Here is a 21,829-nt window from a genome sequence, read left to right as displayed (position 1 = left end):
TCCTCAGATCACTTGCCCTGGGAGAAGCTAGCTGCCACGTCCTGGGGAGTCTTTGGAATCTCTGCAGAGAAGCCCACATGGTGAGGAGCTGAGAACTCCTGCCAACAGCAATATGAATGACCTTGGAAGCAAACATCCTCCAGCCCCAGACAAGCTTTCAGATTAACTGCAGCCCTACTGACATCTTGATTGCAGCTTCATGAGAGACCCTGAGCCACAACTACCCACCTAGATTGCTCCTGAATTCCTGACCAACAGAAACTGAGATAATACCTGTTTGTTGTGTTAAACCACTAAATGTTGGGGCAATAAGTTACGCAGCAATGAGTGACTAATACAGTCTAGCACCGATGGAAGATAGCTTTGATAGAAATGGTGCTGTGGCACATGTTTGTACAAAGAGAGCAGGAGCTCTTCCCCACCCAATCTTTTTGATTACAAATTAATATCTGGGAGGGGGGCCCAGGGCTAGGGTTATGGACCCCTGTAGTAGGGTCTGCAGGGAGGATAACCCATGCCAAGATAACAGACTTCATGTTTGACCAGCTGAGAATATATACGAGAGGCAGTCGAGACAGAGGCTACTATTCAAGGTCAGGTAGCCCAAACTTCACTCCTTCAGTCATACCTGAGACAGGTCAGCCCATCTCTCCTCTCTCACAGGCACAAGTCTCCTGGGAATTTATAAACTCCCAGGAGTTTTATCCTGGGTAAATGGGATAAAGAAGAAGAGAGATGGAACGGTCATAAGAGATTAAGGTTTAAACAGAAAGTGACCAAGTTCCCTTGAATTGCCAAGAATGAATTTTCCACCACAGATACCGACTGGGGCTTGAGAATAAAATTAATTTCAGTTACGGAGAAACAGAAGTTATTTACAGAGTTTTGCCCAATCAGCGCTTGTAGTTACAGACACTTCACAGCCACTATTTCACAATTGGTCAGGACTTCTCTATCCCAGCTCAAGGTAAAAGAAATAGGTCATTGGTGTCACAGAAGAGCAGTGCCAACTTTCTCTGTTTAGAGATCTAACTGCATTATTTTTGGTGTTGAGAAATAAACCTCTTTGGAGAACAGAGGATCTTGTCCTTTGCACTAATGTTGGCTAATACTCTTGATACACAATGTTCCAAGAAGTTGTTCTCACCTTTTTACAAACATGAAGCTCATTCTGTTCTCACAGCAAATCTATGGGGTGCTTATTAGCATCAGTCTCATTGAAAAGTGGGGAAACTAAGGCACAGGAAGATGAAGCAAACTGCCAGGTCATATACAGCCCGTCTGGTTCTGAAGTCTATGAATTTAACCACTGCCTTCTCACGCTCTTCATGATGAATCTTATATTTCTTCCAATACTTTATTTCCAGTACGTCAGGTTTATCCTAAGAGCTGTGACTAAGTTAGAAAAGTGTAAGATGTGGACCCGTATTAAATGTGGATTCTCCTGATGACTCTAGACAGGGAGCTTCCTGGCTGATTTCTAAAACAGGGTTAATTGCACTGCTCTCCATGCACGGATACTTATGGAGATGATTCCACCAGTCTCTGGACTTCGCTTTAATGGTGAATAGCATTGGGTGCCCCTGCTGTGGAGTGGAGAGCCACACAAATCTTTAAGGACTGCCTGGTAAACATGTAATCAGAAGATCTGGTGCTGCCTGAGAATCCGGAGCAGGTTTTAAATAGCTCACAGAGAGCTAAGCTGGTCTTTCCAAGTCCAAGTTATCAAAAATAGTTTCCTAGTTTGTGTGTGTGACCTTTCCTGGCCGTAGACACTGAGCCATCAAGACAATTTTCCCTTTGCTTGTCTCCGGAGGCAAGAGCAAATTTATGACTTTTTCTAATATGAATTAGAATTTGAATAGAATAGAATTTGAAGATTGAAATTAATCTCAAATATGGTGCTAGCGCACAGCCCTGTGAGGCCCTTGGGTTTCCCTGAATTCAATGGAATCACTCTTTCTACAAACACCTCTAAGACAAGAAACAGGGCCCCTGTGGCCAGGTCCTGCCTTCATCAAAATAGTCAGCCAGAAACACAGTCATAAAGGCCTAAGGATTCTTTTATAGACAACTTGAGAACCTCTGATACTGTTGATTCACTTATTTTTAGCTGATTTGTCTAAAATTCACTGGAAGAAGACTTTGCTCACTTCTTTTTTTCAAAATTTTATTAAAAAAATTGTTTTGGTAGGGAGGGTATAGCTCAGTGGTAGAGTGCATGCTTAGCATGCACAGGGTCCTAGGTTCAATCCCCAGTACCTCCACTAAAAAAAAAAAAATTAAAAAATACATAAATCTTCTTACCACCCCCCCACATTTTTTAAAATTTTATTTTAAAAATTAAAAAAAAAATCATTCTTTTTTTCCCTTCTAGTTTTATTGAGATATACTTGACATACAACACTATATATTTGTAGGGGGAGGTAATTAGGTTTTATTTTTATTTATTTATTTTTCTAGCACGAATGCAGTCCCCCACTGCCACAAATTATGCAGTCGAGTTTCCCACGTTTGGGGGAATCGCAGAGGTCAGCACACCCGGAGAGCGATGGATGAGCCTCACCCTGGGAAAACCACCTTCGTGATCATGGTCTCTCCCCTGCCAGGTAAGTACAGCTTTTATGTTTTTTAATGGAGCACTGGGGACCCAGGACTGCCTGCTTGCTAGGCATGTGCTCTACCACTGCGCTCTACCTCTGCCCCCACTTTCTTTTTATTATGCTTGGAAGATAGATTCTAGCAAACATTTCTAAATCTATTTCATAAACTTTCCCCTTGAGGACAATTCTGACCAACACCTATATGTGAAGCCAGCAGGGAAGAAGAAATATGATTGTCAAGCTGAGATATTTTCTAGAAAGCTAATCATATGGAAATATTGTGAAACATGAAAAATAAACTAAATAAAACTAGAGGATAAACATTCAAAGTACTCTGGGAGCAGAATTTTGGCTTTATTCTCCGCTTTAAAAACATCTGCTACTTTGATTTAGAAAAAAAATATAAATTTGTGTTCTTTTCTGTAAAGGGATGTCTACATTGCCATCTGGTAGAATTTGCTGTGTTCATGTGTAATACTAGGTCATGATCGTCTAATACCCTTCTGGGGTTTTTAATTGTTTTTATTTTCACTTTTCCAACGAGTATTTATTATTAGTTAAGCCATGATTCAGGATCCCAGGGTGGGGATCACAATGAACCCACGCTCCCCTTCACCACCCTGGGAGCAGGAGCGAGGACAGAGGAGGTGGGTGGAGCCAGCTCAGATCCTCCCAGGAAATGTAGTCCCAGGCTGACACCCAAGATACGGGGTAGGGTACCATTATTCATTCCTGGTATCGTTTCCACGGAGACGCCCCCCTTCAGCAGGCATTGCCTTCTCACAGCAGCACAGGTCCAGCGGGTTCAGCTAGCAGTTCCAGGTCTGGTTCTGGTTGGGGAAGCAGCTGTCAGAGAAGCGGGCTCGGTGGTCCCTGATTCTGGTCTTGATGCCTTCCGCCACAGTGCTGACTCCTAAAGACGCCCCCCGAAGCAGCTGGAAGCTCAATGTCTGCTACCACTGTTCATCAACAAAGGCCTTGGGTTAATTTTCTAGGTGAGTTAGTTGCAATTTAACACTGTTTATTTTGCCGATTCATAATTGTAAGTCAACATTTTTTCAGAGACTGGAATAAATCCCATTTTATTTTCCTTTATAAAATAAATAGATAATTCTTAAAAACTTTGCATGACTCTTTTTCCACTACTTTAATGTGGGCAACTCACGAGGTCTGTTGTTTTTTAATCTACCGATTCTTCTTTTTTCTCTTTTGAAGAGTGTGGTAATTAGGTTGATTGATTGATTGATTGATAGATTTTTTAATGGAGATATTGGGGATTGAACCCAGGACCTCCTGCTTGCTAGGCACGCGCTCTACCACTGAGCTATACCCTCCCCTGTAAGTGTAGATTCTTGAATCATGCAAAAATAAAAACAAAAAAAAAAAACTGTTGAACCATGCATTCTGGGCATTCATCATTTACCCTGCAAACTTCTGCTGTCAGAACTTTTCTTGCACGTGGGGCCATTTCAACCTTGTGGAACCCTTTCATGTTCACAGCCACGACTGCTTCTGGCTCTGTTTTTCAGTTTTCATTTCTCAAGTGAGGATTCCGACTGGCTTGGGTCATCTTTCTGATCAGGTCATAGAGAGCAACACAGGCCACTGAATGTGGCGTGTGTTGGGTCCCCTTGGGCCTGCTGCCTTCCCCTGGCAGACACAGATGCTGGGGAGAAGCGAGTTCTCACAGGAGGAGACAAGCAGTGCTGGGCACTGTTGGCATTCTGATTACAATACAAAACAGGAACCTCAAGGTGAACCTGATACTTAGAATATTTAGTTCTTTCAAAATAAATTATTTACAATTTATTATGGAGCACTTGAACTTGATCTATTTCATAGTAAGGATCTTAGGACTAAGAATTAATAATAGCTCTGGAAGTGGGGGAGGGTATAGCTCAAGTGGTAGAGCACTTGCTTAGCATACACGGGTCCTGGGTTCAATCCCCAGTACCTGCTCTAAAAATAAATAAATAAGTAAACATAATTACTGCCCCCCCAAAAAAGAAAGAAAGAAAGAAAGAAAGAAAGAATCAGCTCTTGAAAGCAATTGCAGACACTGCCAGTTGGTTGATCCAACAGTTCTTCCTACCCCTGGAGCTGGAGAATTTCCCTTATTTCTTACCTTTCTGGTAAAAGAAACATGTGTGGCAGCACTGCCCCTCTCTCCTTCCTCTGGCCCTGGGTGCCAGTCTGGGCCTAAGCTCTAGGGCCATCTTGTGACCGTTAGGAACCTTGACAGAGGTCAGTCACCCAAGTGATGGCTACCTCAGCCTTCCTCTGATACAAGAAAAAAGATGACTATATTTTTCATAGCCACTCCATTTCCTGTAACTTGATTTACATGTAGTCCTAAGTGACACAACAAAATATGGTTATGCCAAGTATGGTCATGCCAAAGACTCAGAGGACTGAGGATGATACCAAGGCCAAGTTGGAAATTGTGCCATTTTTCAATGCAATAAAAGATTTCAAGACCAATTTCAAAATTGAAAAAGTGCATTTACTAATTTGACATCACCCTTTTTCATTTACTGATTTTCTCTTCATAAGCCTAACTGTAAGTACCACCTCAAATGAATTGGGCAAATCATATTGTCTTACAAGCAGTGGTTTTTATATATGGACAATTTCTCTCAAGGCATTATTATAAATCAATATGAAAACTTCTACTTTGGAAGAACTCCTGAGATTTGAGTAGTACAATTTAATTAATAGCAAAGGATAAATCAGATCGCCTTCCTTTCTTCTTTATCTCTGTGTTTCCAACTCTTTCCTTCCACTCGCCACGTTTCTTTTTATTTAGTCTTTCTACTCTCCATTACTTTTTTAAATCTTTCTTATGGTTGGTTCTTTTCTTCTATCAGTGTAATGTGATATAATTTTCATAAAGAATACCCAGCCGTTATGGAAATAGACTTACCATATGATCCAGCAATCCTACTCCTGGACATATATCTGGAGGAAACCCTAATTCAAAAAGACTCATGCACCTCAGTGTTCATGGCAGAACTATTTACAATAATCAAGACATGGAAGCAACCTAAAAGTCCATAGACAGATGACTAGATAAACAAGTTTTGGTATATTTATACAATGGAATACTACTCAGCCATAAAAAGAAGGAAATAATGCCATTTGCAGCAACACGGGTGGACCTAGAGATTGTCATTCTAAGTGAAGCAAGCCAGAAAGAGAAAGAAAAATACCATAAGCTATTATTTATATGTGGAATCTAAAAAAAAAAAAAAAGAAGACACAAATGAACTTACTTACAAAGAATAAACAGAATTACAGACATAGAAAACAAACTTATGGTTACCAGCAGGGTGAGGGGTTGGGTGGGAAGGGATAAATTGGGAGTTTGAGATTTGCAGATACTAGCTACTATATACAAAATAGATAAATAAGTTTCTACTGTATAGCACAGGGAATTATATTAAATATCTTGTTACCTATAATGAAAAAGAATCTGAAAACCAATATATGTATGTATATGTATGACTGAAACATTATGGTGTACACCAGAAATTGACGCAACATTGTAAACTGACTATACTGCAATGAAAAGAAGGAAAAAAAAAAAAGAATATAGACATTTTACTAAGAATTTAGGTACCTTTGTGGTAGACATTTCTTTCCATATGCATTTTGTGGAGATTTTGCCAGCATTTTATACAACATGCTATATGACATAATCAGTAATAGAAAAGTTTTTCAAATTTTCAGTTTCAAATAATTTTCCCCATTTTTTTCCCTGTAGAAATACAGTCATCCTTGTTTGAAATCCATGCTATTAAGTCATAGTTGGGGATTTTTGATCCAAGCTAAAACATGAAGTCACACATAATAATTATGTTTGATATTTACCAATATTTTCCCATTCACATGTACAAAAATATTGTGTATTTTAATGTTACACCTACTAGCTAAATATAACTTCATCAGTGTCTGAGCAATAAGACAGGATGAAATAACACAATTTGGTATGCTGTAAATGTTTTAAACTGACCACGAACCAAAAAAATGCTTATTGAGCAAAACAGATTGAAAGCCAGTTTAAACAATCTCCCTGCACGAGAAGGACCACTTAGCTACAAATGAGAGAAATAAAACAGAACATATTTTCCAGTTTTTACCAAATTCAAGAGAGTTCAAATGATGTTTTGAAACAACGTTTCTCTGCCCATATTAGTCTGAAAATCTGAACAGACATTATTTAACCAGAATCCAAAGTTCAGGGACAAGATTGTTGAAAGATCTCTAATTTAAAAGCACTGTTTGTAGAAGTAAACCTTTGTTCCTGGTCTGTAAATTATTAAAATAAGTAAATAATGCGTTCCCAGGCTTCCTGGTTGGGACTTCTGGTACATGCAGTGCATTGTTTCCTGGTACCCCTCACTCTCTGGCAGTTCATTACTAGAGATGGTGCGGGCATTCTTAGATTTGCAAAGCCTGCGCTGGGATTCCATGACTGCTGCTCAGATCCTTATGCAAATTACAGGCCAACTCTTGCAGCCACATTCTTTGCAACTTCAAGTTTGGGAACCTCTGTGGCGCGTCGAATGCTTGCTTCAGAAGCTTGTCTAATGTTCAGTCCTTCATTTTCTGTATAATTCACTTTGATTTTTGTCTCAAAGTTCTTATTTTGCCTGAGGCAGAAAATGTCATTTCTAAGTAAAAATAAATTCAGTTATTTCCAGTCATTCAATTTTTTTCTTTGTTTTTAAAAAGCTTTTAATTTATTTTTATTTTATGGGGGCTGGGAGGCAATTAGGTTTTTATTTATTTATTTATTTATTTATTTATTTATTTATTTATTTATTAACGAAGGTATTGGGGATTGAACCCAGGACCTCGTGAACGCTAAGCATTCACTCTGCCACTGAGCTATAACCTCCCCACTAATTTTGAAATTTAAATATATTCAAGATGCTCCCCCTGTGCAGTTTTTTCTTACTATCCTTTTTTCCTGGGTTGGATTTGTGACATTTTAGGGGCTTTTGCAGCTGTAGGTGATGTGAGCTTGGCTTGATCTCATGTAGGGCTTGATTTGTTCAGTCCTAAGCTGGATCCTTACTTTCTATATAATTTATCCTATCAGATTCTTGGCAAAGGCTAAGTATGATGCTTTCTCAAGTGGCAGCCGGACAGAATGTGCCATTTATCTTGGCACCTACTCTGCTTCATAGCTCTGGCATTGCCCTGAGCCCAATCTATCACTTCTGTTTTGAGAATGGTCCACATAGGACCTGCTGAATATATATCTCCTCATCCAAGATGTAGGACCATCCCACGCTTTCTGCCAGTTAACTTCCGTGTCACATGTGGGACCCAAAGGAACTTTCAGAGCCCCTGCAACGCCCCACAGTGCCACAGGTGTCTCTGGAGGACGTGGATGCCTTTCTCTCTTACATGCCACACTACCATCTCTACTTCCCCAAGATGGTGTTTGGAGACTCCGTTTCCAACGTGAGGGAGGGTGGTTCCCCATGCTTCCAACAAGCAATTCTGGTGTCTGAGAACTCAACTCAATTCTAACACTACGTACCTGGAGACAGAACCTAATTCCATAGGTAAAGCGCTCAGTCCCACCCTCCATCTCAGATGCCAGTCACCAGCACAGACTGACTGGCTATGAACACGAGGGGGTCTCCTTGGATTCGATTAATTCGCTAGATGGCTCACAGAACTGAGGAAAATCCATTTACTCACTAGATTACCAATTGATTATATATGAATCAACAGCCAGATGAAGAGACATGTAGGATGAGGTCCTGAACAAGAGAACTTCTGTCCTTGGAGGGGTTTGGGGCACAGGGGAATGTGGCAGCATTGTGGTTCCCCAACATGGGTGCTCTCTGAAAAAAGGACCAAAAAGTTCTGCTTTGGGGGTTTTAATGGAAACTCATTACATCGTCGTGATTGGCTAAATCATTGGCCCATGGCAATTGATTCCACCTCAATCCCTTCTCCCCTCCCTTCTCCCCTGGAAATCAGGGGGTGGGGCTGAAAGTTCCAACCCTCTAATCACGTGGTTGGTTCTCCTGGCGACCAGCCTCCCTTCCTGGAGTGTGATCCAAAGTCAGCCTCATTAACATAAACCCAACTATGATGGAAAGTACTTGTTATGAATAACACCCATTTCACCCTTATGGCCCTGAAGACAAGAAGTGAGGACAAGCGACCAAATATTATTTTAAAAGATGCTCCCATTGCTCTTACTAATCAGAAAATTCCAAGGGTTTTGGGAGCTGTGAGCCAGGAACTACACGTGAAACCAAATATATCTGAGAAATGTATTTTGGTCCTGTGAATGACCAAATATATGTATTTCTTATAGATCACAATAGAGCATCCACCCTTTTCCTATTTCCTGGAGGATGCAGTAGGCTCCTGACTTTCAGAAATCTCAGATGGACATCAGGGCACAAATTTCCTCTGTTCTTAGTTCCCCACTCATACTCCTGCATCAGTCCCTCAGGACCTGACTCAGAAGGTCAGGAGTAGGCTGACCAACTTTCCTGATTTGCCTGAGAGTGAAGGGGTTCCCGGGATGCAGGACTTTCAGTTTAAACACATGGGAAGTCCTGGAGTTGATCGCCCTGGAAGAGGCATGTCCTTCACCGTGTGCTTAGCTCTTTTTCCTCTCCAAAGTCTCCTACATTTGACTCAGAGGATTTCTTATCTACTGTGGGTCAGGTCACTTTTTCTCCTTTATATATTTTCTGTCTAGAAAGGATCTTTTCAACTTAGAAGTAAAGAATTTAATATCTATTTCTTTTCCCGCCTTTACCTCGGAAATCACTTGAGGAAATATACACTTCTGTCTTCCATGTAGTTATATTTGGGAAGGTCAATAGGAAACCAGGAGGAATAAGAGAAAATACCAATTAATACTTCATATATCACAGTACCTTACATCTTTTTAAAAAAAACTTTATTGAGGTATTGTCATATCATAAAATTCACCCATTTCAAGTACACAATTTAATGATGTTTAGTAATTTTATCACATAGTGTTACCACTTCCATAAAACAATTTTAGTACATTTTCTTATTCCCAGTAAGATTCCTCATGCCTATTTACAATTTATCCTGATTCCTACCCCAGCCTCAGGCGAACACTAGTTGACTCTCTATCTCTGTAAATTTGCCTTCTCTAGACATTTCACATAAATGGAATCATATGACATGTGGTCTCTTTTGTTTAGCATCTTTCATTCAGCACATTGTTTTTCAGGGTCATCCATCATGTACCATGCATCAGCAGGTCATTCTTTTCTAGGTTCAATGGTCTTTAATTGTGCAGATATACTACATTCCCCCCCCTCCCCGTCTGTTCACCAGTTGATGGGCACTTAGGTTGTTTCCAATTTTTGCTTAATATAAATAATATCACTTTGAACGTGTTTGTGCCAGTCTTTGTGCAGATATGCATTTTCATTTCTCTTGGGTTTAGGAGTAGAATTGTGGGTGATATGGTAGTTTGATGTTTAAGATTTGGAGAAATGAACAAACTGTTTTTCAAAATGGCTGCTCTACTTTACTTCCCCACCAGCAACATGGGAGGGTTCCTGTTTATCCACTTCCTTGCCAACACTTGTTAATGTCAGTCTGATTTATTACAACCATTCTGGTGGATGTGAAATGGTATCTCATTGTGATTTTAATTTGCTTTTCATTAATGGTGGATTTTATTGAGCATCTTTTCATATACCATTTTTATTAGTCATCATAGATCTTCTTTCATAAATGTCTGTTCTCATTTGACCAATTTTGATGGATTATCTTATTATTGCATTGTAAGCATTCTTAATAAATCCTGGGTATAAGTCCTTTATTGGATATGTGTTTTGAAAATATTTCTTTCCTATCTATTGCTTATCTTTTCATTAATGGTGCCTTTTGAAGTGCAAAAGTTTTCAACTTTGATGAGGTCCAATTTAACAATTTTTCTCTTTTATGAATCATGCTTTGGGTCTTTCTCTAACACAAAGTCTTGAAGATTTTCATCTATATATTCTCCTAAAACTTTTACTGTTTTAACTCCTGTACTCAAGTTTATAATCCACTTTGAATTAATTTTTGTGTATGATCTGAGATAAAGGTTGAAGTCCATCGTTTTGTGTGGGTATCTAATGGTTCCAGCACCATTCGTTAAACAGACTATTCTTCCCCCAGTGAATTGCTTTGGCATCTTTGTAAAACAAATCAATTGACTGAAATCTCGGGCTTTATTTCTCGATTCTCAGTTCTGTTCCGTTAATCTGTATACAGTTGACCTTAAACAACAACTGGGGGTTAGGGGCACTGGCCCTTCTCACATTCAAAAATCTGTGTATAACTTATAGTCTGCCCTTCATACCCGAGGTTTCTTCATAGCTACAGTTCTGCATCCATGGATTCAAACAACTGCAGATGATGTAGTACTGTAGCATTGACCACTGAAAAAAATTCCCGTATAAGTGGACTCTCACAGTTCAAGTTTGTGTTGTTCGAGGGTCAATTATATTTACATGTCTATATGCCAGAACCAGACTGTCTTGATTACTGTAACTTTTATAGGTAGTTTTGAAGTTAGAAAGTGAAAGTTCTTCAACCTTGTTCTTAATTTTCAAAATTATTATTTTGGCTATTTTAGGTGTTTTGCATTTGCATATACCTTTAAAAGTTTGTCAATTTCTGTAAAAAAGTGCCTGCCAAAAGTTTTTAAAATTAACATATTTTTGACATATAATGTATAGATTTAAAGTGTGCAACATGTTAACTGGATACATTTATGTATTGTAATATGATCGCCATTGTAGTGGTAATTAGCACCTCTATCACATTACAGAATTTTGAAAGGGATTGTGTTGAATTTATACATCAGTCTGGGTGAGAATTGCCCTGTTAACAACATTGTGTCTTCTAATCCATAATCACAGAATGACTGTTTATTTAGGTCTTCTTTAATTCACTTCAGCAAGGTTTTATGATTTTTAGTGTATGCTTTATACTTCTCTTGTCAAATTTATTCCTAAGTATTTTATTCTTCTTGGTGCTATTGTGAGTGAAATTTTATTCTTAATTTTGCTTATAGCAAAATGCAATTGATTTTTGTGTATTGATATTGTATCCAGCAAACTTGCTGTACCTTTTTTTAATTAATAGACTTTATTTTTTAGAGTAGTTTTAGTTTACAGGAAAATTGAATGGAAAGTACAGAGGAGGGGGTTCCCACATATCCCCTGGGCCCACCACCACTCCCCTCCACCCTGTCTACACAGTTTCCCCTGTTACTAACATCTTGTTAATATGTTGTGCAATGCTAAACACTTGATGATCCAGCAATTGCTAGATCAAGTATAATAAATACACTTGATGAGCCAAGATTGATACATTATTATTAACTAAAGTCCATGTTTACATTAAGGTCCACTCTGTGTTGTACATCCTATGGGTTTTTACAAATGCATCCACCATTACAGTATCATACTGCCCCAAAATTACCTGTGCAACACCTGTTCACTCATTCTTTCCTCCCTCCAAATCCCTGGAAGTCACTTATCTTTTTACTGTCTCAGTAATTTGGCCTTTTGCAGAACATCATTGTTGTGACTTTGTTAAATTAGCTTTTGTTAAGTAGAGTCCTAGGGTGACAGATGGTGAGCTCTGGTTCAACAAAAGACCACAAGAGAATTGAAATAGAGAAGTTTATTTTTCTCAGTCCTGGAGGAAGTACACAGCATATGCCGGGGGACTCCATGGGGAGATCAAGGCAGGATGTAGGCAGAGAGATGAACAAGACGTGGGGCATGTGCCTTTATTAAGGTCCATGGGTGGAGTGCCTTAGGGTTCCCAGGCTAAGTCACATTGGTCAATTCAAACCAAAAGAGTGGGCTCCCCCAGCTGTCTTACCTAAGGGGTTCACAAGGGGAAGGCCCTGGAGGGAGGGGTGACTGCTTATCACAAGGGCTGTTGGGGAAGTCAAACCAGGAAGTGACATTTATTTGTGACTCTGAAGGCTGTTATCTGGGGAATGTGCTTGCATGAGGGTCTGATGTCAGTTTAACGCCCCTGCTAGTTTTCTGGTCAGAGAAAATGGATACCAAGGCAGTAATACCGTGGAGTAGCTTAGCGAAATTCTCAGCAGACATGTAGTTGGGATCATGTAGTATGTATTTTTTTTTTATTTTTATCTCTTAACAATATACATTTAAGGTTTCTCCATGTCTTCTCATCATTTCTTTTAATTGCTGAATAATATTCCATTGTATGCCACATGATAACATTTTATGAATATATGTTTGTCTTTTCTTTCACCTTTGAAGCACATCTTGGTTGCCTCCAATTTTTAGTAAGTTCTGAATAAAACATCGTGTGTGGTTTTTTTGTGTGGATGTAAGGTTTCAACTCATTTGGGAAAATTCCAAGGAGTGCAGTTGCTGGATCATACGCTAAGCCAATGTGTAGTTTTTTTAAGAAACTGCTGAATTGTCTTCCAATGTAGACATACAATTTTCACATTCCCACTAGCAATAAGTGAGAGTCCTCACTGCCCCATCAAATCCTTCCCAGCCTTTGGTGCCGTCAGTGCTGTCCTCAGGGATTTCAGCCATTCTGACAGCTGTGTAGGGTTACTTTAATTTGCGTTTCCCTAATGCCATATGATGTGGTGCATCCTTTCGTATGCTTACTTGCTATCTCTCTATATCTTATCTGATACGGTATCTGATCAGTTCTTTTGCTCATTTTTTAGTTGGGGTGTTTGCTTTCTTATTGCTAAGTTTTAAGAGTTCTTTCTATATTTTGGGTTCCTTATCAGATATGTGATTTGCAAATACTTTCTTGCAGGATGTGGCTTGTCTTTTCATTCTCTTAACAGTGTCTTTGCAGAACTGAAGTTTTAAAATTTAGTAAAAGTCCGATGTATCAAGTTTTTCTTTCATAGGTTGTACATTTGGTGTTGTATTTAAGAAGTGTCACTAAACCAAAGGTTACCTCGATTTTTTTTCTTATGTTGTCTTTAATAGTTGTGTCATTTTGTGTTTTACATCTAGGTCTATGACCCATTTCGAGTTAATTTTTGTAAAAGGAGTATGGTCTGTGTCTGGATTCATTTTTTTGCATTTGGATGTTTAGTTGTTCAGCATGATTTTTTTTTTTTTTTTTTTACGATTTGTTGAAAAGAGTCTATTTTTTCCATTGAATTGCCTTTCCTCCTTTGTCAAAGACCAGTTGACTATATTTGTGTGGGTCTATTTCTGGGATTTCTATTCTTCTCCTTGAATCTGTTTGTCTACTCCTTTGCCAATACCACACAGTTTTGATTACTGTAGATGCCTTATATTTTTGATTTCTAGTTTAATTCCACTTGTATTCCATTTAAATCCATTTAAATTTATTAATATTTATTTACTAATGCTTTACTTTTTAATACTTATTAATACTTCTCATTATTGTCCAATGAGAAGTTAGTGTCACTCTTACTGAGAATTTCATATGAATTGTTTTCTCTTGTTGCTTTCAAGATTCTCCTTGTTTATGTCTTTCTAAATTTCAATATAATGTGCCAGGGTGTGGACCTACTTAAGTGTATTCTACTCGGGGCTCGTTTGTGTTTTTTAAATCAATTTGAAAGAACACGAGCCATATTGGATTAGGGCCCTCCCTAATGACTTCATTTTAAATGACTGCCTCTGTAAAGAGTCTATTTTCAAATAATTTCACATTCTGAGGTACCAGGTATTAGAACTTAAAATCATCTTTTGGAGCGAGAGAATTCAACCCGTAACATAAACTTTATAGAATTAGTCCTGGAAAATGATTAAACACACATACACATCCTAGCAGCAATAACAATAACAACAACAAACTTTGTGGAGGAAGGACCTGATTTCCAGAGTTGCCACACTTATATTATCTAAAATGCCCAATTTCAACAAAAATTTATGTGACTCCAGAGTTGCCACACTTATATTATCTAAAATGCCCAATTTCAACAAAAATTTATGTGACTCCAGAGTTGCCACACTTATATTATCTAAAATGCCCAATTTCAACAAAAATTTATGTAACTCACGAGGATGCAAGAACAGCACAGAGGAAAGAGAATATATGAAGACACAGGGGCAAAAGAGCATGTAACTGGAGTCTTGCATCTACAAACCAAGAAATGCTATGGATTGCCAGAAATCGCCAGAAGCTAGTCAAGATGAGGGAGGATTCTCACCTGGAGCTGTCGGAGAGAGTGTGGCCCTGCTGAGATCTTGATTTTGGGTTTCTAGCCTCCAGAACAATGCAACAATAAGTTTCTGTTGTTTTAAGGCGCCCGGTTTTGGTACTTGGCTACAGCAGCCCTGAGCAAGGGACACAGTCCGTGTCACAGTGCACAGCCACCGAATTCTCTATTAGGTGGGCTCTGTAGTCAGCTAAGGACTAATCAGAGATTTCCATAAATAAATGCTTGGAACCAGTAAGTCTTCCACTCTTTGCCAAGGAGCTCTCTGTATGGGGTGAGGCCCTGCTCAGGGGAATTTTTAGTCTAACTTAAGCTTCATTTCCTGTTTTCACAGGACCTCAGTGTTCATCAGAGATGAGAGATTGGGGCATTTATACAGCCCTGAGTGTGCACATGGCCTTCTAGATATTCAGCAATATATCAGTGCTTTCCAAAGGACCTTCTGGACATCTCTTCCTCCAGCTCTTCCTTTTAAATTTTAGGCTGAGATCCCTCCTCCCCCACTAAACTGGCGTCGCTGCCTTCGGCTGTCACCGTGTTGAACAATGGCAGTTGACTGTTTGAGGTAAACACTCTGCAGATAGGGATTTTTCCAAGCCCCGCATGCGGGGTTTTTTCAAGGAGTCAATGAGAAGAATGCTCTGGGGATGATGGCCTTTGAGGAGCTCCTGGTCTGCCCCTTTCCAGTGACCACAGCGCTGCTCATTTCACAGCTCCCTGATTTCAGGGCTGCTGGTTTTCGAGGCTAGTTTGGAGCTGGTGAAAGGAAGATGGGAGAAGGCCAAGTTTAAAATCCCACAAACAATTATTCTAATTGAAGTTCAGAAGTTTTTCTTGGATGAATTCTCCCTCCATCGTTGTAGGTCTTGGGTTAGTTTCTTAAGTACAAAGAAAGTTGATTGTTGACAAACTTTTCAGTATTTTGCAGCTTTAAAAAAACTTTTTTTCTTGCTTTGTTTTTTTTTTGGGGGGGGGAGTAGGTAATTAGGTTTATTTATTTATTTTTAATTGAGGTACTGGGGATTGACCCCAGGACCTCATGCACTCTACCACTGGGCTACACCCTCCCCCTGTATTTTGCAGCTTTTATGGAAGAAGAACTGACACATGAGGACCCTCAATCTGACATTGTGGCTATTATATTTATTTTTTAAAATCAAGGCTACAAAAAGTAGAGTTTACACATTACGATCATGGACTTTGTAGTGTGAACGAAAAATACTGCAAACCATATTGGTAAACAAAGAACGCTGAAGCCATCAAGTCATCAGCGGCTGCTGCCACCCCCCAGTGAAGACAAGCCCTCAGCTTGGCCTCTGAAGCCACTGACAGTGGTGCCCCCTGAGGGGACTCAGAACAAGAAAGGAAAGGACACTGGCCCTGGATAGCCAGGTGCTTGTCAAAGGAATGAATTCAATGAGCCCAAATGTTTCCCATACATAGAAAAGCACTAAATTCTTTAACTTGAGATGCCTGGTTTTCTTTAGATAACAAGTAATCTCTCATTGTTCCAACTACCTGGTCTCTGTTGCAAAGCTCTTATGTATCCTAGCTCCTCCCCTGCCTCTTCAGAGCAGCCCCTCAGGGCGATCTGAGAGGCTGTCATCCTGGCTCCAGTCCTCCTGCCAAATAAAAGAGAACTCTCAACTTTTAGGCTGTGCATTTATTTCAGTCGACAGTAGTAACACAGGACGGGGGGCATATGGGTGGAACAAGTACATTCACTTCTGTAAGCCTTTTTTTGCACATCTGTACAATTGAGTCAATGACAGACAGTCAATGAGACTGACACCTTTAGGTCTGCCATCATGACAGATCTTCTCTAAGTAGGGCAACTATAGAAAAATAAAGATAAAAGGGAATAACACTGTAAACCCTTCAGGGTAGCATCTCACTGTAAAACTTAATGTCTTTCAAATGTCTCCTCTCTGCTGTTCCTAATCTCCTGTTTCTTAAGTCATTTGTCAGCAGGCATCGGCGTGGCAGATCTTCATTTAGCTTTCCAGAGTTTCTGTCCAAGGAACAGAGCTCACCCACGTGCCATGTGGAAGATAATTCTCTGGGCAGTGGAGGAGCTGTGCTGTTGAGTCTAATATTGGATGACTTACACATCTTCCCCTTTGACGTAGTAGCTCCACATAGAATCTCCAAGAATACCCCCCTTAGAGTAGGGGCACTGTTTCAAAAAGGGCTTCCCCTTAGTCTGGAGAATCTCTGATAGTCCTGAGAAAGCCAGAAATGGGGGTTGATGTCCCAGCCCAAGTCTCTTGTTTTTTCAGCATCTCAGACATACCTGAATACTCTTGGACCAGGGATGTACGACATGATGTCGCCTTCTGCTACTTGCATCAATTAGGGCAGCAGAAACACTGGAAAACTGTATCTATAGCTTTGTCTATCTACCTATATTACCTACCTCTATATCTACATCTATCTCTATATCTTTATCTGTATCTATATCTAAATCTTTATTTCTAGCTCTATCCAAATACATACCTATGTAAATTAAAAGGATTTGTTTGTTATAGAGATTTGGCTTAATGCAATTGCGGGAGCTGATTAAGTAGCTCTGTTAAGGCTGTTGTCCTCAAGACTGATGCTGCGAAGTTGAAGTTCAGGTCACGCAGAGGGGATGATGGACGTCAAAGAGCAGGAGAGCAAGAACAACCTGGAGCCCACAGGGGTGGACTGAAATCTGTGTCAGTTTTTATAACCACTCACCTTAATGATGTGGGTATCTCACAGATGTCGGGGCCCTTCCTGATGGAACTAAACACACACACCGGAGCCAGAAACTGGAGGAGCTGGGGGAGGGTCTTGGTGAAGCTGGAGCCGTGGTAGGCTCAGTCACACCCTCACGAAAGAGATAAGCTGGCAGACACAAGACAATTACAGCAAAGGGGTGGGCCACTGTGTATAACACAATGTATATTGTAAAAGAAAAATTGCCCAGAACACTGGTTAGAAATGGCAAGACCTATTTTATTTGAGCTACTGCAGTATGGGAAAGAGACTTCAATCTAGAACTGAGTTCAACCCCAAATACAGCAAAGATAACTGAAGGATTATAGCCAATGGACAGAGTGGGGGGGTCAGTGGAGGGAAACAGAGTAAGAGGAACTTGATTAAATATCAAGGGTGTGGGTAAACTGTTTAGTTCTTGCTAAACTGTGTTGAGAAGACCACAGATAGACTAGTTGAGATGAAGGCTCAAAGGAGCTTGATTAAGTTTGATCAAGGACGGGTTCCTTGTCAGTTTGAAATATCAAAATAACTGCTGTTCCAGCATGGCACTGGCACAACGCCAGACATACAGATCAATGGGACAGAATACAGAGCCCAGAAATAAACCCACACACCGACGGTCTATTAATCTTCAACAAGGGAGGCAAGAATATACTATGGAGAAAAGACAGTCTCTTCAGCAAGTGGTGTTGGGAAATACGGACAGCAGCATGTAAATAAATGAAGTTAGAACACTCCCTCATGCCACACACAAAAATAAACTCAGAATGGCTTAAAGACTTAAATATAAGACAGGACACCACAAAACTCCTGGAAGAGATCATAGGAAAAACATTCTCTGACATAAATCTTAGCAATGTTCTCCTACGGCAGCCTAACCAGGCAATGGAAATAAAAGCAAAAATAAACAATGGGATCTAATTAAACTTATAAGCTTTCCCACAGCAAAGGAAACTATAAACAAAACAAAAAGACAACCAACGGAATGGGAGAAAATATTTGTAAATTATGTGACTGACAAGGGTTTAACTTCCAGAATACACAAATAGCTCATACAACTCAATTACAAAAAAAAATAGACACCCCAATCCCAAAATGGGCAGAAGACCTAAACAAGCATTTCTCTAATGAAGACACACAAATGGCCAATAGGCACATGAAAAAATGCTCAATATTGCTGATTACCAGAGAAATGCAAATCAAAACTAAAATGAGGTATCATTTCACACCAGTCAGAATGCCCATCATTAAAAAGTCCATAAACAATAAATGCTGGAGAGGGTGTGAAGAAAAGGAACCCTCCTACACTGTTGGTGGGAATGTAGTTTGGCGCAGCCATTATGGAAAACAGTATGGACATTCCTTAAAAAACTAAGGATAGACTTACCATATGATCCAGCAACCCCACTCTTGGACAGATATCTGGAGGAAACTCTAATTCAAAAAGATACATGAATCCCAATGTTCATAGCAGCACTATTTACAATAGCCAAGACATGGAAACAACCCAAATGTCCATCAACAGATGACTGGATAAAGAAGTTGTGGTATATTTATACAACAAAATACCGCTCAGCAGTAAAATAATAATATAATGCCATTTGCAGCAACATGGATGGAGCTGGAGATGGTCATTCTAAGTGAAGTAAGCCAGAAAGAGAAAGAAAAATACTGTGTGATACCACTTATATATGGAATTAAAAGAAAAAAAAAAAAAAGACACCACACATGAACTTATTTACAAAACAGAAACAGACTCCCAGACATAGAAAACACACTTATGGTTACCAGTGAGGAAAGGAGCTGGGAAGGGATAAATTGGGAGTTCGGGATTCGCAGATACACACTACTATATATAAAATAGATAAACAAAAAGGTCCTAGTGTAGAGCGCAGTGAACTATATTCAATACCTTGTAATAGCCCACAATGAAAAATAATTTGAAAAGAAATAGCTATAAATGAATCACTATGCTGTACACCAGAAATTAACCCAACAGTGTAAACTGACTTTACTTCAATTAAAAAAACGAAAAGATAAGAAAAAAAAATGCTTTCACTTCTGCTCTTTGGGTCTCACACAAAAACCTTCCTTATGGTCCACTCTGGCTGAGAAATTTGGGAAATGTAGGTCAGCATAGCCAACACACTACAAAGTTAGCGCACTGTTGGTTGGGAGCCATGGTTCTTCCTGGATGCCCTGGATTTCACAGCAGGAAAATAAGGCGACCAGAACGACGGCTGGGCAGGGGACAGGCTTAGGTTGCCGGCTCTTTCCCTCCCTCACCGTGTTCATTGGTACCCATGAACCGGATGAAAGGTCGATATTTTGGTTCTTGAAAGCTCGATGATAAAAAATGGGAGGAAGAGAGAGTGGAGTACGTGACAGGACAGTAAGTGAGCTAATTGCACAGTGTCCTTGGGACGAAGTTAATAGATTTTTCTTAAGTTGAGATATTTAACAATAAAAGTGTTTTCTGCCAAAAAGTTGGCAGATACAAACTACTGTGTACAGAAGAGATAAACAACAAGGTCCTACTGTACAGCATAGGGAACTACATTCAATAGCTTGTAGTAACCTATAATGGAAAAGAATAGGAAAAATGATATATGTATATATATATGTATAACTGAGTCTCTATGCTATATATTAGAAACAAATACAACATTGTAAATCAACTATAGGAAAAAAGTGTCAAAAAAAAAAGAGTAAAAGGGTTTTCATATTGTTTACAGTTATGGAAGCAACTACCAAAAAGAACTAAAACCATAGATGTTTTTAAATGGTTGTTTCCAGAGAGAAGAGCTGGGATGTATCGGGAAGGAAAGAAGCCAAGCAGGGAACCCCTGCTTTGTGCTGTCATGTTCTAGCTCATCAAAATTCCTTTTTTTCCACCTGAATGCATTATTATGATAATAATTAAAAAATAGGTCAAATCCAAACCCTTCCAAACGACCCTACATTATTTCACTTGGATGCATCACATGTATTTTGTTAATTATCGAACACAGACTGTATTTAACGAAGGCAGAACGGAAAGGGCAGCCCTCTTCTGTATCAGGGAATCCACGAACATCCTTTCCAGCAATACAGGCAGGAAAATTTAGAGATTGTAATTTATATACAACCCCTAAATTCTTCCGTTACAGTGGATGAAAAGAAGATACAGCTTCAGAGAACGTTTGGATCCTGCTGGGGTGTAAGTTTTTCACTGTTAGTGTCATCGGAGCAGGCATTTCTGTGGCCCCGGCGGGGTGCCGAAGTCCTGCGCGAACGGGGGCTCTCCCTGTGTACCTGGGCCGGCTGCGCTCTGCTGTCCCGAATGGCCCCCCTCTGCTCGGCTGAGATGCGTGTGACCTTCCCATGCCGTGGAGCTCACTACCATTTTCTCAAGAGATGTTTCGGCAACTTGATCTCTTTCCTGAATCTCTGGACAGCCTTGTTTCTGGGGCCAGGGCTGGCGGCCAGTCGAGCCCTGCTCCTCGCTGAGTACAGCATCCAGCCGTTTTAGCCCAGCTGCTCTGCTGCAAAGCTGCCAAAGAAATGTCTGGCCCTGGCCGCACTGCGGACGGTGGAAATTCTGAATTCTCGTGGTGTGAAAGAGGTGACTTGGCTTCAGATAACTAGCACCACGCTGAAATGGCCATACTCGGCCTTAATTCTCTAAGTGGCGTAGTGTTGCTGGTGGGGGAAGCAGAATGTAGACATATTTTAGAACCTTTTTAATGCTGAGTTTCCAGAGGCCTCCCGGTTTATAGACGCCATCTTCCTAGGATATTTTGCATATTCAGGTGGAGGATGTGTTACCTTTATAGCAGGTAATTAATAATACGTTGAGAAAAAAAAAAACAAAAAACTCAAGCCTTGACTTAATGCATGCAATATGAAATGCACATCTTTGATTATATTTTGTATTTCATTTTATTTATTTATTTATTTTTATTGAAGTGCAGTCAGTTACAATGTGTCAGTTTCTGGTGTGCAGCACAACGTCCCAGTCATGCATATACATACATATATTCGTTTTCATATTCTTTTTCATTAAAGGTTACTACAAGATACCAAATGTGTTTTTATTATAAATAAATGATTCAATGTTTCTTTTCTTCTTTGTTATTTCTAAATCAGATCAGAATACACCAGCCTAGCACTTATCACCTACTCTTAATTTTTCCCACATTTATTGAAAAGTACTTATTTTATTGAATAACTTCTCTTTTTCAGCTTGCTTTTCTGGGACCACAGACATGGGACC

The 21,829-nt window shown here is 39.7% G+C and overlaps 1 protein-coding gene and 1 non-coding gene across 2 annotated transcripts; one reads left to right on the top strand and one right to left on the bottom strand.

The window, feature by feature from the left end:
* Positions 1 to 2,458: 2,458 nt before the first annotated feature.
* LOC123615991 (U1 spliceosomal RNA) lies at positions 2,459 to 2,617 on the bottom strand. The gene has a single exon (XR_006723856.1). It is a non-coding gene; the product is annotated as a U1 spliceosomal RNA (small nuclear RNA).
* LOC105066736 (solute carrier family 7 member 13) lies at positions 2,552 to 21,400 on the top strand. Its single transcript, XM_045514433.1, is given in 2 exon segments — positions 2,552 to 2,609; positions 20,724 to 21,400. Coding segments are annotated over 2 exon segments (735 nt in total).
* The last annotated feature ends 429 nt before the right edge of the window (positions 21,401 to 21,829 follow it).

This window comes from Camelus bactrianus, chromosome 29 (genome assembly GCF_048773025.1).
Source record: "Camelus bactrianus isolate YW-2024 breed Bactrian camel chromosome 29, ASM4877302v1, whole genome shotgun sequence".
Lineage (NCBI taxonomy): Eukaryota > Metazoa > Chordata > Mammalia > Artiodactyla > Camelidae > Camelus > Camelus bactrianus.
This window is presented reverse-complemented; position numbering and strand designations above follow the sequence as displayed.